The sequence below is a fragment of the Mesoplodon bidens genome, assembly GCF_964165515.1.
Source record: "Mesoplodon bidens genome assembly, chromosome: Y".
NCBI classification, from domain to species: Eukaryota; Metazoa; Chordata; class Mammalia; order Artiodactyla; family Ziphiidae; genus Mesoplodon; species Mesoplodon bidens.
The window spans coordinates 54149156-54165926 of NC_138180.1; the positions used below are offsets into that span (position 1 = coordinate 54149156).

The window sequence follows — 16771 nt, forward strand, 5'->3', positions numbered from 1 at the left end:
CCCCACGGAGAGCGGTGCGCAGCCCCCATCGTGGGCCTGGCAGGTTCTCCCGAGCGGGTCCAGGCACCGCGGGACCCGAGCTCTCTGACCGCCCGGCCCCTCTGGTCCTCAGGATTTGATCGTCCACGTGCGAGACGTGAGCCACCCCGAGACAGAGCTGCAGAAGGCCAGCGTCCTGTCGGCCCTGCGGGCCCTGCAGCTGCCGCGCCCGCTGCTGGACTGCATGGTGGAAGTGCCCAACAAGGTGGACCTGGTGCCCGGGTGAGCGCCTGCCGCCTTCCCACCGCCGGACCCCACGCGCTGGCGACCAGGGCGCGCGCGGGTCTCCCGCCGGCGGGGCGGCCGCCTCCCCGCTGCTGCTCCCAGGCGTGCCCTGCCTGCTCCGCCTGCTGCCGCTCGAGCAGCGGCGCGCGGAGTGGGCTGCGCGCTTGGACCCCGCCACCCCGCGCGCCCGGATCGCACCCCAGCCCCACGCACGTCCTTCCTCTCACCTTCCGGCGGGGCCGCGTCCTCGCCCGCCACAATCCGAGCCCGTCACGGCTGGGCCTGTGGGCGGGGACCTCCCTCCGGCCCCTCTCGCTGAGCGGGCGGCCGCCCCTACAGGTACAGACCCGCCGAACCCGGCGCGGTGGCCGTGTCTGCGCTCCTGGGGCTCGGGCTGGAGGAGCTGAAAGCCAGGCTGGAGGAAGCAGTTCTGAGAGCCACGGGCAGACGGGTCCTCACGCTGCGAGTGGAGCTGGCGGGGCCGCAGCTGAGGTGCGTCGGGTTGGGCTGGCCTGGCGGGGGGGGCGGGGGGGTCGCAGCCGTCGCTGCGCGGGGCGGGGGGAGCGGGGGGGGTCGCACCAGTCGCTGCGGGGGGAGCGGGGGGGTCGCACCAGTCGCTGCGGGGGGAGCGGGAGGGGTCGCACCAGTCGCTGCGCGGGGCGGGGGGGCGGGGAGGTCGCACCAGTCGCTGCGCGGGGCGGGGAAGACGGCGCCAGGTGGGGCCCGGGTGCAACGCGGGGGCATCCGCATCCCCCGTAACCGGTCTGGCTGCTCAGGCTGTGAGCAGGTGCCCGGCCGCTTACCCGCACGCCTGGGCCGTGGTCGATGTCACCCGCCAAGAAGCAGGACGCCTCGCTGGGGGCTTCGGAGCTCCGTCGGGGCCGCCTGTTCCCACCAAACGCGTCTTCCTCCCAGCTGGCTGCATCAGGAGGCCACGGTGCAGGCGGTGGACGTGAGGCCTGAGGCCGGGGTGGCTGACGTCAAGGTCATCATAAGCGACTCAGCTTACGGCAGGTTCAGGAAGCTCTTTCCGGGGTGAAAGGACGCCGAAGGATGGGGGTGCTCCCCGAGGACTGAGGGGGGCGCTCACGGGGGTCTGGGGGGCTGCAGCGTTCCCGCCTCAGAGAGAAGCGGCCTCGCTGCGCGGGCCCTACACCCCCGTGAGCCTGGCGGGAGGGCCGGTGGGGCTGGGAGCTGACGTCCCGTCCAGGGCGCTTGAGCCGCGAGACAGTAAAAGTTCTGCGTGTGTTCGTGAACCAGCCTTTCCGATTCTTCCGTGCCGGCTGCCCGGCAGAAGCCCTGCGAAGGCTGGCCGTGAAGGAGGCAGGTCCGGCTTCCCCGTCCGCTCTGCGTCCACGCGTTCACGGCTGCCAGTCCTCGCCCTTCCCCACGGTAGCGTCAGGGGTATAATTAAAATGTCTCCCGACAGCCCAGCAAGCAGGAAGAATCTCCCCGTTTACAGGGCCAGGCGGCCCGGACCACCCATCACACGCCTGTTAGTTGTCTTTACCCAAAGGAAAAAATACAACTTTGGGCATCTTGTCGATAAGCAGGGAATCACATCCTGGGGCCAAACTCCCCACGGTGAGGCAGGACCCCCTTCCCGATGTTCACTTTGCAGAGAGGCTCCAGGGCCCCCAGACAGACGTTCCCGGGATGCAAACAGGCCGGGGGACCTTCTGCTTAAAGAGAGTCACGCACATCTCAGGGAGATGGGACACTCTACGCTGCAGGTTTTCTAAAGGGAAAGCGAATGAGAAGGGCGTTCCCTTGCCCTTTGGGCGCCAGGAAAGGATTATTTTCTTTACCTCTGTATTCAGCGTTACAGGGGCGTTTTCCGAGTTGTCCCAGGCTTTCAGCACAGCTGGAAAAAGTCTCTGCGGGGCTTCCCTGGTGGCTCAGTGGTTAAGAGTCCGCCTGCCAATGCAGGGGACACGGGTTCGTGCCCCGGTCCGGGAGGATCCCACATGCCGCGGAGTGGCTGGGCCCATGAGCCATGGCCGCTGAGCCTGCACGTCTGGAGCCTGTGCCCCGCAACGGGAGAGGCCGCGACAGTGAGAGGCCCGTGCACCGCGATGAAGAGTGGCCCCCGCTTGCCGCAGCTGGAGAAAGCCCTTGCACAGAAACGAAGACCCAACACAGCCAAAAATAAATATTAAAAAAAAAAAAAGTCTGCGCTTCTCCTAGGCGCGTGGATGCAGGGTGTCCATGTGAGCTTTCCTTGTTTTCTGAGACTCGGTTGTGCACACGCGGCTCTACAGGCCTCCAGCTAAGTCCTTGGTGCTCCCAGGCCCTCCACGCTTGCTTCTGTAACTGCCATCCTGTGGGGTTTCCGCCTGGGGCAGTGTGGCAGGCGGAATCGTGTCCCCTACAACGTCCACGTCCTAATTCCAGAGACACCCCCCCCGCCCCCGAGGCACCCAGGTGAACCCACCAAGCCCCCTCCCTGTGGGTCCCCGTGAGCAGGAGGCAGAAGTGAGAGTCGGGGCAGGTGTGAGGAGAGAACTGGAGTCTGGGCTCAGAGGAAACTGCCTCTGCGGAGATGCTGCTGTGAGGTGCGGAGAGGGGTCCCGACCCCAGCAATCCGGTGGCTCCAGACCTGGGAAAGGGACGAAACAGTCCTCCCTGGAGCCTCCAGAAGGATGAGCCCTGCCCGTCCTGGGCGTCTGCCTGGGGGGACCACGTGCGACTACTGCCTGTAGGACGGGGACAATTAATCTGTGTGCTTTCAGCCGCCATCTGGGCGCCTGTGGCAGTGTGTACAGGGCCTGCATGGGGCCCCGGGAACTTTGGGGCACAGGACAGTCAGGATGCGAGCCCCTGAGCCTGCGTGTGCAGGACAGCCTCCCTGATCCTCCCGAGAGGAGCTGGCTCCAGGGACCCCGCAGGCCGAGTGAGGAGCGGGACCAGGTCCCACAGCCCCATCCGGTCCTCTGGCACGGGGTGCAGGAGGAGGGGCTGCAGGGTGGCCCCTGGGAGCAGAGTCTCCTCTCCGAGGGAGGACCAGGCCAGGGAGTCAGCCAGCCAGGGTCTCACAACAGCTGCTCCAACGGCCTGTCCCCTTCCTTCTGCTCAGCCCCTGGGGGTCTCATTCCTACAGGGTCCTTGAGGCAGGGGAGGCTTTGCATAGACCCTGGTGGGTGGGGAGCATTCAGGCTCCCGGAGTCCAGTCCCCCAGGCTCCCCGGGTCCAGCCCACTTGTTTGCCAGGCTGGGGGTGCCCTGTGGTCCCAGGGGCCCCGTCAGCCATCCTCCCTGCCGGGGACCCCTGGGCTTAGCTGCCCAGCTCCTACCAGGTCCAGCCTCCTGGCTCGAGTCTGGTCCACCCCCAACTCCTCCCTGCTGGCAAGACACAAGCAGGGGCTGTAGGGTGTCGGTTCTGGACTCTGGCCCCCTCTCCTGGTGCCCCTCACCCGCTGCCCGGGCTCCCCCCCCCACCCCTGGAAGCCCCCTCCCCAAAGACTCAGGAGGCGAGCTCAGCGCGCGGCTGCTTTGGGCGCTGGCGAGGTGCTGCCAGGCCAGACACGCCCCCGCGGGAGCTGAGCGAGCGCACCCCAGGCAGGAGGACGAGGCGGCGCCTCACGGGGCCTGGGGGAGGGCAGGGGTCTCGGGGAGCCCGGAGGGGGGGATCGGGCTCGTGTAGGGTGGGAACAGGTGTAAGGCCACCCCTCCCCGCAGTATCCAGACCCTCCCAAGACCCTTCTGCAGAGACGGTCTCCCCTCCCAACCGGGGTCCACTGTGCCTCGGGTTGCCCAGGGCTCTGAGAACAGGCCCGGGTGTGTGGCAGGCTGTCGTCACAGGAAGGGGGTGTACTCAGGGCCACGCGGCCGCGCTGCCTCTGAAGATGTGATCCCGCACGTCTGGCTTCACCTCCGTGGGCCGGCAGCACGAGTTCCCAGCCTCGATGCTGCCCCACCAGAAACATCCTGCCAGAACTCATCCCTCAAATGCGAAAGTCTCAAAAACTCATCTTGAAAAAGAACCCAGAAGCTTCAGTTAATATCCCCATGGGGAACTACAGATATTCCCAACTGCACACCTTTGATCCAGAGCTTAAGTTTATAAATCAAAATAAACCGGAGGAAGGAGGCATGGTTTGATTTCTGAAAAACTCACCACGATGTGAGAAAAGTGCTCCATCAACTTCGGATTTCTAAGGATCCTCCCCGAGCGTTACCATGAAAGCCGCCAACAACCTCTCGGTTGTTTGGTAACAAAAATCCACAAATGCAACTGACTTTAATGTCTTTTAATCATTCTCTAGAGTTTAAATTTTATTTTTTTTTATTTTTTGCTTTATAACAAATTTAATCAGTTATACATATACATATGTTCCCATATCCCCTCCCTTTTGCGTCTCCCTCCCACCCTCCCTATCCCACCCCTCCAGGCGGTCAGAAAGCACCGAGCTGATCTCCCTGTGCTATGCGGCTCCTTCCCACTAGCTATCTACCTTACGTTTGGTACTGTATATATGTCCATGTCTCTCTTTCGCTTTGTCACAGCTTACCCTTCCCCCTCCCCATATCCTCAAGTCCATTCTCTAGTAGGTCTGTGTCTTTATTCCTGTCTTACCCCTATGTTCTTCATGACATTCTTTTCCCTTAAATTCCATATATATGTGTCAGCATACAGTATTTGTCTTTCTCTTTCTGACTTACTTCACTCTGTATGACAGACTCTAGGTCCATCCACCTCATTACAAATAGCTCAATTTCGTTTCTTTTTATGGCTGAGTAATATTTCATTGTATGTATGTGCCTCATCTTCTTTATCCATTCATCCGATGATGGACACTTAGGTTGTTTCCATCTCCGGGCTATTGTAAGTAGGGCTGCTATGAACATTTTGGTACATGACTCTTTTTGAATTATGGTTTTCTCAGGGTATGTGCCCAGTAGTGGGATTGCTGGGTCATATGGTAGTTCTATTTGTAGTTTTTTTAAGGAACCTCCATACCATTCGCCATAGTGGCTGTACCAATTCACATTCCCACCAGCAGTGCAAGAGTGTTCCCTTTTTTCCACACCCTCTCCAGCATTTATTGTTTCTAGATTTTTTGATGATGGCCATTCTGGCTGGTGTGAGATGATATCTCATTGTAGTTTTGATTTGCATTTCTCTAATGAGTCAAGATGTTGAGCATCCTTTCATGTGTTTGTTGGCAGTCTGTATATCTTCTGTGGAGAAATGTCTGTTTAGGTCTTCTGCCCATTTTTGGATTGGGTTGTTTGTTTTTTTGTTATTGAGCTGCATGAGCTGCTTATAAATTTTGGAGATTAATCCTTTGTCAGTTGCTTCATTTGCAAATATTTTCTCCCATTCTGAGGGTTGTCTTTTGGTCTTGTTCATGGTTTCCTTTGCTGTGCAAAAGCTTTTAAGTTTCATTAGCTACCATGTGTTTATTTTTGTCTTTATTTCCATTTCTCTAGGAGGTGGGTCAAAAAGGATCTTGCTGTGATTTATGTCATAGAGTGTTCTGCCTCTGTTTTCCTCTAAGAGTTTGATAGTGTCTGGCCTTACATTTAGGTCTTTAATCCATTTTGAGCTTATTTTTGTGTATGGTGTTAGGGAGTGATCTAATCTCATACTTTTACATGTCCCTGTCCAGTTTTCCCAGCACCACTTATTGAAGAGACTGTCCTTTCTCCACTGTACATTCCTGCCTCCTTTATCAAAGATAAGGTGACCATATGTGCGTGGGTTTATCTCTGAGCTTTCTATCCTGTTCCATTGATCTATCTTTCTGTTTTTGTGCCAGTACCATACTGTCTTGATTACTGTAGCTTTGTAGTATAGTCTGAAGTCAGGGAGCCTGATTCCTCCAGCTCCATTTTTCGTTCTCAAGATTGCTTTGGCTATTCGGGGTCTTTTGTGTTTCCATAAAAATTGTGAAATTTTTTGTTCTAGTTCTGTGAAAAATGCCAGTGGTAGTTTGATAGGGATTGCATTGAATCTGTAGATTGCTTTCGTTAGTAGAGTCATTTTCACAATGTTGATTCTTCCAATCCAAGAACATGGTACATCTCTCCATCTATTTGTATCATCTTTAATTTCTTTCATCAGTGTCTTATAATTTTCTGCATACAGGTCTTTTGTCTCCTTAGGTAGGTTTATTCCTAGATATTTTATTCTTTTTTTTGCAATGGTAAATGGGAGTGTTTCCTTGATTTCACTTTCAGATTTTTCATCATTAGTATATAGGAATGCCAGAGATTTCTGTGCATTAATTTTGTATCCTGCTACTTTACCACATTCATTGATTAGCTCTAGTAGTTTTCTGGTAGCATCTTTAGGATTCTTTATGTATAGTATCATGTCATCTGCAAACAGTGACAGCTTTACTTCTTCTTTTCTGATTTGGATTCCTTTTATTTCCTTTTCTTCTCTGATTGCTGTGGCTAAAACTTCCAAAACTAGGTTGAATAAGAGTGGTGAGAGTGGGCAACCTTGTCTTGTTCCTGATCTTAGTGGAAATGGTTTCAGTTTTTCACCATTGAGGGCGATGCTGGCTGCGGGTTTGTCATATATGGCCTTTATTATGTTGAGGAAAGTTCCCTCTATGCCTACTTTCTGCAGGGTTTTTATCATAAATGGGTGTTGAATTTTGTCGAAAGCTTTCTCTGCATCTATTGAGATGATCTTATGGTTTTTCTCCTTCAATTTGTTAATATGGTGTATCACATTGATTGATTTGCGTATATTGAAGAATCCTTGCATTCCTGGAACAAACCCCACTTGATCATGGTGTATGATCCTTTTAATGTGCTGTTGGATTCTGTTTGCTAGTATTTTGTTGAGGATTTTTGCATCTATCTTCATCAGTGATATTGGCCTGTAGTTTTCTTTCTTTGTGACATCCTTGTCTGGTTTTGGTATCAAGGTGATGGTGGCCTCGTAGAATGAGTTTGGGAGTGTTCCTCCCTCTGCTATATTTTGGAAGAGCTTGAGAAGGATAGGTGTTAGCTCTTCTCTAAATGCTTGATAGAATTCGCCTGTAACATTCTCTAGAGTTAAATGATCCATGTTGAACCATTTCTGACCCAAATGTGAGGTAATCGCGGTTGGATCCAGCAGGAGACACTGATTATTGAGTCGTAATTACCGTTAACCACATGCCCTGATCTCCACCTGATCCCCCAAGCGTGAGCTCCACGGGCCCACCGAGCAAGTTCAAGGCCAAGGTAGCCCCTGGGATGACCCGTGAGTTTCTTCTTCTGGGTTTCAGGCACGTTTGTTCAGTGAGGGATCCTGGTACCGAAAACAAGCGGATTTTCTAGTGGAAAATGAGTACTTCAATCCCAAAGGGAAGGCCTTCCAACGTGGATTAAATGGTCATTTTCCAGGCTCTCCAGAGAACCTAGTCCCTAAAGTCTTTGCTTTACACTAAGACTGTTCCAGAACACAAGACACAGACTCCCCAGGTACCCTCTCAAGAGGGATGTGACATTGAAATTATGGTTGGGGTTCATCCTTTGGCTGAGACATGTACAAAATGAGCTATTTCTGTGCTCTCTGAGTTTGTGAGACTCCTGGTTATCAGAAAGTGAGGAATAACAGCACAGATTTTCTGTAGAATACCCAGATTTTGACTGGTTAGAAAGTCAAGGAGGAACGCTTTTGTTCTGAAGATATAAACCCTCTTCTAAATTGAGCTGTTATTGGAAGTTAGAAATTTTTTGTTGCTGTTGTATTGCTTTGTGTTTTCACGATTATTCTGCCAGCATCTCCCTTGTTAAACCTTCGATTTGGGGAAGAGTGCCATTACTGGAAATGAGTTTACAGAATTATTCTCAAAAACAGAAGGAAATGGTTTTCACCTAAATATTAAGAAATAATCTGTATACTGGTGTACTAACAGAATTATGATTCAGGGATAATAATTCTATGAAATTAATTAAACACACAATATATATTTTTTTCTTTTAAATTTCCATTGTTACTTTTTTTTTTTTCGCAGTACACGGGCCTCTCACTGCTGTGGCCTCTCCTGTTGCGGAGCACAGGCTCTGAACGTGCAGGCTCAGCGACCATGGCTCACGGGCCCAGCTGCTCCGCGGCATGTGGGATCTTCCCAGACTGGGACACGAACCCGTGTCCCCTGCATCGGCAGGCGGACTCTTAACCACTGCGCCACCAGGGAAGCCCCCATTGTTACTTTTTAAAAGTACAATTATAATTCAAGTTCTTTGGAACAAGTGAAATTTAAAAAGATTAAAGGAAAAGATAATATTTTACCACTTGCCATCCTTTCCCACTCCCTGAAACGATCAGCATAATGTGTAGCTTTCTCATTTTATCCAGGTGTTCCTTACATCTGGAACATCATGTTTCTCACTGCAGAAAAACAGACTTAGCTCTCACACTCTTTACAGGCTACTTAACAGTCCAGAGAACAGAAGTACCAAGTATTTCAGACTTAGCTTTTTGAGAAACACTCAGGTTACTTTCTGTTTTATTTTGCTGTTCTGCAATTTGTTTTATCCCCAGAAAAATATCTTAAAAAATTAATTTAGGGGTAAGGATTAGGGTTTAGGGTACAGGTTAGGGTACGGGTACAGCTTAGGGTACAGGTACAGCTTAGGGTATGGGTTAGGTTACAGGTTAGGATTAGGGTACAGTTTAGGGTTAGGGTTAGGGTTAGGGTACGGGCTAGGGTACAGGTTAGGGTTCGGCTATGGGTTAGGGTTAGGGTATGGGTTAGGGTACAGGTTAGGGTACGGGTTAGAGTAGGGGCTAGGGTTAGGGTACGGGTTAGGGTATGCCTAGGGGTTGGGGTTAGGGTTAGGGTATGGGTTAGGGTACAGGTTAGGGTACGGGTTAGGTTATGGGCTAGGTTTAGGGTACAGTTTACGGTACGGAGCTAGGGTGTCCTGAAGGGAGTGGCTTGGTGTCAGCAGGTGGTGGAGACTCTGTTTCGTGGGAGAGTCTTGCACGCCTGTGACATTTCGTCCTTGGGGTCAGCACGGCAGCGCGGATCCACCATCTGCCCATTTGTCTGTTCCTTCATCGCTCACTCATTATCTTGCTCATTCATTCATTGACCCTCTCCATCCGTGATTTGAGGAGTTACTAAGGGTGTGCTCCCTGCAGGAAAACACAGGACGCAGAGGGCCCGAGAGATCTGGCCGTCGTTAAGACTCAGGCCTGCTCAGCGCATCACTCACGGTGAGCCCGGGAGTGAACTGTGCACCAGGGCAGGGGCTCCAGGGGGACGAGAAGACCATGGAACTGGGGTGTCACCGCTTCCCGCCTCCTCTCCTTCAGGCTCCCTGGCCTGCCCGTGTCCCTGTGGCACAGCTCTGTGTTTGGTCACCCTTTGTGTGGTAGAGGCCTGGAGGAGATGGTCAGTGTCCTCATGGGAAGATCCTGCTGCCCACAGAGCACCTGGGGCTCTGAATCCAAGTTCAGCAAGGGGAATACTTGAGCTTTCTGACCCTCCAGTCCCCAAAAGCCTGGGAGCTTGGCTGGGCTCCCATACCCACTTCTTATGCAGTCTCCCTGGGTCCCCCATCCCATCACAGTGAGGATCCAGAAGGTGCTATGTGAGGCCCTTTCCACGCTGGGCAGCACAATGGCCCTGGGGCTCTTCCAGGCCCAGAGCATCTCTGAGTGTGTTCCAGTGTAGTGAAAAATTTACAGTTTTCACACAGTGTAGAACAAGCCAGGCTGTTATTTATGGTTCGTGTTGTGTGTGATTTTTCATGGTCTTGGAGAGTCCTAACATTTTTTTTATGCATCAGCACATTTTCCCACAGCATGTGCTTGAGTCCACAGGCTCAGGGGGTATTCCTGGGTTCTCTGGTCAGGAAGGCCCAGTCAGACTGGAGGGGAGACTGACCACACCCAAGGCCTGGTCCTTGTCAGGCAGAGGGCAGGAGAGAGTCCAGTTGAGGCAGGATTGAGGCTCATTCCAGGAGGGTCATCCTGACTGTGGTCTAAAGAGATGCTGCTGCTTCTGGGAATATTTTTTTCTAGAGGAGAAAAACAGAGATGTTGTATAGAGCATGACTTGGACTAACAGGCAAAGGCAAGTCCGTGCAGGCCTGCGAGAGGGGGATCATGTCTCCCAGATCTTCATGGACTGTAGACCCAGCACCTCCGCAATCAGCCCCAGGTGGAGCAGCATTAAGACATAGAAGAAGTGGACTTGGGTCAGACTGCAGCTTTGTGATTGTGCACAGAGACGGCTGACTGTTTCTCAACTCCAGTGTTCTAGAACTGGGGCCTCTGGAGGGCATAGGCATTCAGGAATATGGTGAAGTGCTTATGGAAGAGTAGATAGAAAAATGTAAGCCTCAGCCCAGAGCAAGATACCATGCAAGATACCACAAGACCCCCAGTCCGGAAGTAGCACAGACATGACCTGCAAGTGACACTCAGACTTGCTTCTCCCACGAGCGGCTGGGGCAGCGGAAGGCTCGGCTGAGGCAGCTGAGCAGGCTGGGTCTGTACCCCACGACTGGGCAGGGCAGAGCGTGCTTGAGCCTTCAACGAGCCTCAGTGACAGGTGCAGGGCTGTGACCATCTTTATTTCCCAGGGACCATCTGCTGTCTCCTCGTTCTTGGGGAGGGTGAAACAAAAACAAACTTTGTGAAATCTCCTGAGCTTTTGTGTGTATGTGTGTGTATTACGTGAGTGTGCGCAAGCATGTGCCTGTGTGTGCTGTCTGTGCACAGGTCTGTGTACATCCGAGTGCATGTGGGTGTGTTTATGTGCAGGCAGGCACATGTGTGTATGCACGTGTTTTTGCATGCGCAGCACGTGTGATTGTGTGCCTGTGTGTGACTGCACTCCATCTTTTCATGTGTGTGTGTACATGTGTGTGAATGCCGGTATGCTTAGGCGTGTACGTGCACATGTGTGTGTACACATGCATGCTGTGGGGGGATGAGGAAGGCACCGGGTTGTTGCTTTCTGGTGCCGCCTTCCCCCACCCTCCCTTTTGCTGTGGCCTCAGCACTTTGTGGTGAAGTGTAGAGACTCAAAAGGAGGACCACTACCCGCTACCGTGAGTGATCTGCCTGCTCATCCTCACGGTCATCCATCTGTCCAGTAAACATCCCTGAGCCTGTGCCATGTGCTGGGGCCTGGGGTCCACAGTGAAGCAGGCGCATGCTCTCAGCTGTGCTCAGCCCAGCCGGGCGCGGGACACAGAAGCTGCAGGCCAGGTGTGTCTGCGGAGGGAGAGGTTACCTCTGGCTGGTGGGTCAGCGGAGGTGGCAGCTGAGCTGAACTGAAGGAGCGGGATGGACGGAGCTCGCTCTAGAGGAGGGTGGGGACAGGGGGCAGGGGAAGGGGCTGGGTGCCTGGCTCGCAGGGAGGACGCATCGCAGAGGGGCTGCAAGAGTGGCCAGACAGCTAGCTTTGACTTCGTTTTATAGACAGAGAGAACAGTTTTGGAACCAGAGTGACAGGATTAGGCCCACATTTTTCCTCTGGTGGCGGCTGAGGGGTTTGATGGTAGAAGAGAGAAGCTGGGCCGAGGAACAGGGGTGACGGTAGGGGCTGTGCCTCTGCCAGGCTTCCAGCCTCTTTGTGGTGGTCCCTTGGGTCCACAAGGTTAGCACACACCTTGTGTGAGGCCGGAATGGGGCTTCCTCTTCATTCCTTCTTTCCCAGAAGTAAACGCAACACAGTTTGGAGTTGGTGAGACTGAGGGGGCCATCTTGCAGGAAAGGCAAGTGTCAGCGTTGGCTGGGGTGCCTACCCGGGGTCAAGGGGGAACCCTTAGCCAGACCCGCAGACCCCAGGGAAGGACACAGTGTGCTCAGAGAGGCAGGGATAGTCAGGAGAGCCAGGTGTGCAGAGAAGGCTCGGCCAAGGGGACCCTGGGGGCTCAGGCACTCAGGGAGTGAGGGGAGGGGCGGCCAGACAGCCGTGAATGAGGCCCAGGGGTCGACGGGGTCGTGCTGTGTGCAGGGTGGACACACACGGTCCCAGGCTGTTCTGTAGGGAACGTCTCCCGGCTGCAGTGGGCTCTGGAAATTGTCTGCGGGTTGCCATGCCTCCTGGGGCTCTCCGGCCCAGGCCCTAGCTGGGAGCTGCCTGTCCAGCCTACCCCGGCTCCACCTCCAGACTGTGCAAGGCTGGGCGGGCGGGATGGGCTCCTCGTGTCTCAGTTGCCATGACCTGTGACGTTTCCTTTCCAGTTGCCAGATTCATTATAAGTATATATGTACAGTTTGTTGCGTTGTTTTGCGCCACCCGTTGGCTTAGGGAAGAACTGCCCTAGTAGGTTGGCCTGCAAGGTGTACTACTTAAGAGCCTCCATCTGACATACTCTTCCCTGTCCGAAATGCAAACACAGCACACACTCCCTACCTGGTTTGGGAATGATGACACCTCACCTCTCGCCCCTCCTACCCTGTCCTGCCCACCCTCCAACCTCAAGGACACTTCGGTTCCCCATCTGACTCCCGACCCCTCCAGCTGGCTGGGGACAGGCAGCCTCATGACACAGTGTGCACAAAGGTTTCTGGCCGGGCTGTGAGGATGGGGACCAGGTCCCACCTGTGCCAATGAAGCAGGCGTCTCACCTGGATTTGTCTCCGGGCTCTTGAAGGTGGACTGAATGTCAGACAGTCCAGAGGCCAAGGGCCCCAGAGGAGGGGGGTGTGGACGCAGGTAGACCAGGAGCAGCTGCCCCTCTGGTCAGGAGAGTCCAACAACCCAGGGCTTTCTGGTTCCTGGGGGGAGGAGAGGGCAGAGGCAGTGGGGGCCCAAAGACAGGTCCTGCTTCACCTCTGGATGGAGCCAGTCAGCTGAGCCCAGGTTTTGAGGAATTACAGTTAAAGGATGCAGGCTAGAGGGTCAGGGTTAGAGGGTCAGGTTAGATGGTCTGAGTCATAGTCAGGGTAAGGGTTAGGAGTTTACAGGTCAAGGTCGAGTATCTAGGGGCTAGGGGTTAGGAACCTTAGGGTTTAGGATTAGAGATTAGGAGGTAAGGGTTAGGGAGTGAACAGTAGAGATTTGGGCGTTAGGGTTAGTGGGTTAGTGTTAAGCACAACTGGCCCACGGCCCCCCTAACCCCACACCTCTGAGTCCTGTAGGATGGACAGGACTTGCCCGGGGTCACTCACGAGTGGGGGTTCATCTGGGCCACTGGTTATCTACCCCCGTCCTGGAACCTGATGGCAGAAGAATGAAATGTCTGCTCGGGTCACTGACTGTTTCAAATCCAACCCAACCTCAGTCAATGGCTGTTAGGACATCAGAAGCCCACAGGGTTTCCTCCTACCATCTGAACTGGAGAGAGTAGTGCTGGCCCCACTTGGCCTGGGCAGCCCGGGTCCAGCAGAGGCCTGACTGAGCTCACTCCATGGTCATGTTATGAATTTATACAGAACTTGGTGCAGCGACCTACCAGCCCCCAGGTGCTGCCTCCTGAGGGCTGGTGGGGCCCTCCTGAGACTGCAGGCATCCTTTGTCCCATCTGAGAGGGCACCAATAGACATCAAGTCTCAGGACAGCCCTTGACCTCTGACCATCCAGGTAGTCATCTGTGGTCCTCCAGCTCAGGCCAGTCTGGTCCCTGTCAAGCCCCTGTGGCCAATTACTGAGCTGACCTTGCTGCTGGGCAATTGAACAGCTACCTGGGTAGCACAGACAGCCCTTTGGGATGTTTCAGTTACTAACATGCATGTGGTTGAGAAAAGGGCCTCCCCCTCACAGGCTCATAGCCTGCCAAGCGAGGTGATAACCGTCTAAACATTTGAGTGTGTCCCTGACACAACAACCATACAGCAGACCATGGCCTTGCAATCCTTTGGGCTTCCAGCTCTAACAAACTTTTGATATTCATACTCATTAAGAGTCAAAGATACGGGAGCAACTGTGCCACCCAATGGACAGTTTCACACTGAGGCTGCATGGTCTTGGAGAGCCACGTGCACCCATGTGGTCTCTGAAAGCTGCCAATGATGGATTCCATGATACGGCATAATCCTTGAGCCTCCCACTGCTTCACTGAGCAAGAATTTCCTAACCACCATAGCATTTAGTCTCTGCTCTTTGTAAAGGAGGGAGGAGACTGGATAAATGAGCAGTATTGTTCTTGGGGGATGGGTGAGTCACGTGGCAGGGGGCAGGTGTGACTCCTGGGCTCCCGCCACCAGAGACATCAAGGAGGGCTGTGCCTTTTGCAAGAGGAAGAGGTTCTTGCTGTTGTGGATGGACAGCAAGAGCACTGGATGGGTGGCTGCAGCCCCTGACCCTAAATCAGCCCCTTCCTTCCTTGGCCTTCAGATCCCACAGCTGTGCAGTGGGCCGTCAGTGGTGTGGAATCTGCCGCTTTCCCCAATCCAGCATCTGTTCTCATGCCAAAGTCCAGAACCTCATCTTTCCTTTGGGAACTTCTTACCTGTTTCCAGTCCAAACAGTTCCAGAGGGCTGATGCTACGTTCCACCCACCTTGAAGATGGGCATATGATCCACATTTAGCCAATCCCATGTTCCATCCTATGGGTGCTCTCATGGGTTCAAGGATGATGCTATGATCCAAACCAGGCCAATGACGTTTATTTTATTTTATTTTTTGGCCATACTGTGCACGCGGGATTTTAGTTCCCTGACCAAGGATCGAACCTGTGCCCCTTACATTGGGAGCTCAGAGTCTTAACCACTGGACCACCAGGGAAGTCCCATCCCCTCATTTTCAAAACTGCTATGGATTTAAAGCACATAAGATGGTTGTGATATGAGCGGCCTTTTCAGTATGACTTCTTTGACGTAGAATGTTTTCAATGTTTATCCATGTTGTAACATGTATTATCAGTGTTTCATTCATTTTTTTTATTGTGGTAAAAATACATAACATGGGGATGGGGGGCAAGTGGAGGGAACGGCCCAGATGCACACCATTCACGGACTCTCTGGACTGGAAGGACTCGTGAGAGCCGGAGCCCAGAAATCCGGGGATGGATAAGACGCAGCGTCCCCTCCAATTCCCGTGAGCACCCCTTGCTCCATCCTGCGCCCAAATACCTCAGCTAGGCCCTCTCCCCACTCTTGACACTCCAGTCTCAGCCGGGACAGACCTCCGCAGCCGCCGCTCCCCACCCTGCAGGAGAAGCTCAGAGGTCCTGTCCCCCTTTCCTCAGAGGGACTCTTTGGTGACCACAAAAGGATTTGGTCGCTCAGGAGAAAGCTGGTAGAGGACAGTGGGATGGCTGCGCCCGGCGCGCCACGCTTCCTCCTGACCTTCGACTTGGACGAGACTATCGTGGATGAAAACAGCGACGACTCCGTCGTGCGCGTGCTGCGGCGGGCCAGCGGCTGCCCGAGAGCCTGCGTGCCACCTAGCGCGAGGGCTTCTACAACGAGTACATGCAGCGCGTCTTCCAGTACCTGGGCGAGCAGGGCGTGCGGCCGCGGGACTTGCGCGCCATCTACGAGGCCATCCCCCTGTCGCCCGGCACGGGCGAGCTGCTGGAGTTTGTGGCCAAGCAGGGAGCCTGCTTTGAGGTTATTCTCATCTCAGACGCCAACACCTTTGGCGTGGAGAGTGCGCTGCGCGCCGCCGGCCACCACGGCCTGTTCTGCCGCATCTTCAGCAACCCGTCGGGGCCCGACCCTTGGGGGCTGCTGGCGCTGCGGCCCTTCCATGCGCACAGCTGCGCTCGCTGCCCCGCCAACATGTGCCAGCGCAAGGTGCTCAGCGACTATCTGCGCGAGCAGGCCCACGACGGCCTGCCCTTCGAGCACCTTTTCTACGTGAGCGACGGCGCCAACGACTTCTGCCCCATGGGGCTGCTGGTAGGCGGCGACGTGGCCTTCCCGCGCCGCCACTACCCCATGCGCCGCCTTATGCAGGAGGCGCAGAAGGCCGAGCCCAGCTCCTTCCGCGCCAGGGTGGTGCCCTGGGAAACCTCCACCGAAGTGCGCCTACACCTGCATCAGGTGCTGAGGACGTGGCCTGCAGGGGCCACCCGGGCGGGGAGGGGGTGGGGCGGTGGGGGTCGGGAAAGAGAAAGCTAGTTTTATTACTCCCTTTCCCTTTCGTTTCGGTATATCCCTCCAGCATTTCCCGGAATCCCAGGTTGGTCCATTTGGGGACTGGAGGAGGGAGTTGGGAGCTGTCCCCATCTGTGCAGTTAAACCCAGCTCGGCTGCCTCCCCCAGTTCCACTGCAAGCGAATTCTGGAGTCCGGCCGCAGCAGCGTGGCGCGCATATCTGAGCAGGCAGCAGTGTTTCCACAAACCTTGTCCTCTCAGTTGGGAGGACGGGGTTCCCTGTCAGGGTAGAGAAGGAACATGTCCCGCCGCGTTGTGGTTAACTGTTGCCTTGGGCTGCGTGGCCTCCCTCCTCCAGTCTTCTGTCCAGGGGACCCAGGCCCCGAAATGTTCCCCCCCCGACCTCCCCCGCACCGGACTCCCCGCGGAGAGAGGTGCTCCCTACCGACGGTCCCAGGCCTAGATCTTGCTTTACCTACTGTGACTCTACACTACACTCCTTGCCCCCCGCCCCCCCACCCTGTTAGCATCCCCACAGGATAAAAAGCTAGA

At 54.7% G+C, this 16771-nt stretch overlaps 1 protein-coding gene and 1 pseudogene across 2 annotated transcripts in view; both read left to right on the forward strand.

Annotated features, from left to right (window-relative positions):
* The window catches only part of LOC308609741 (putative GTP-binding protein 6), a 192884-nt gene extending 190064 nt beyond the window's left edge, over positions 1 to 2820 (forward strand). The window contains exons 14-16 of the mRNA XM_081223451.1: positions 113 to 261; positions 604 to 756; positions 1180 to 2820. Of these exons, the coding sequence (XP_081079577.1) occupies positions 113 to 261; positions 604 to 756; positions 1180 to 1303 (426 nt within the window). The 3' untranslated portion in view covers positions 1304 to 2820. The remainder of the gene's footprint in view (positions 1 to 112; positions 262 to 603; positions 757 to 1179) is intronic.
* A 12611-nt stretch (positions 2821 to 15431) lies between these two features.
* LOC308609708 (phosphoethanolamine/phosphocholine phosphatase-like) lies at positions 15432 to 16288 on the forward strand (annotated as a pseudogene). Its single transcript has one exon. The product of its transcript is annotated as a phosphoethanolamine/phosphocholine phosphatase-like (transcript).
* Positions 16289 to 16771: the final 483 nt, after the last annotated feature.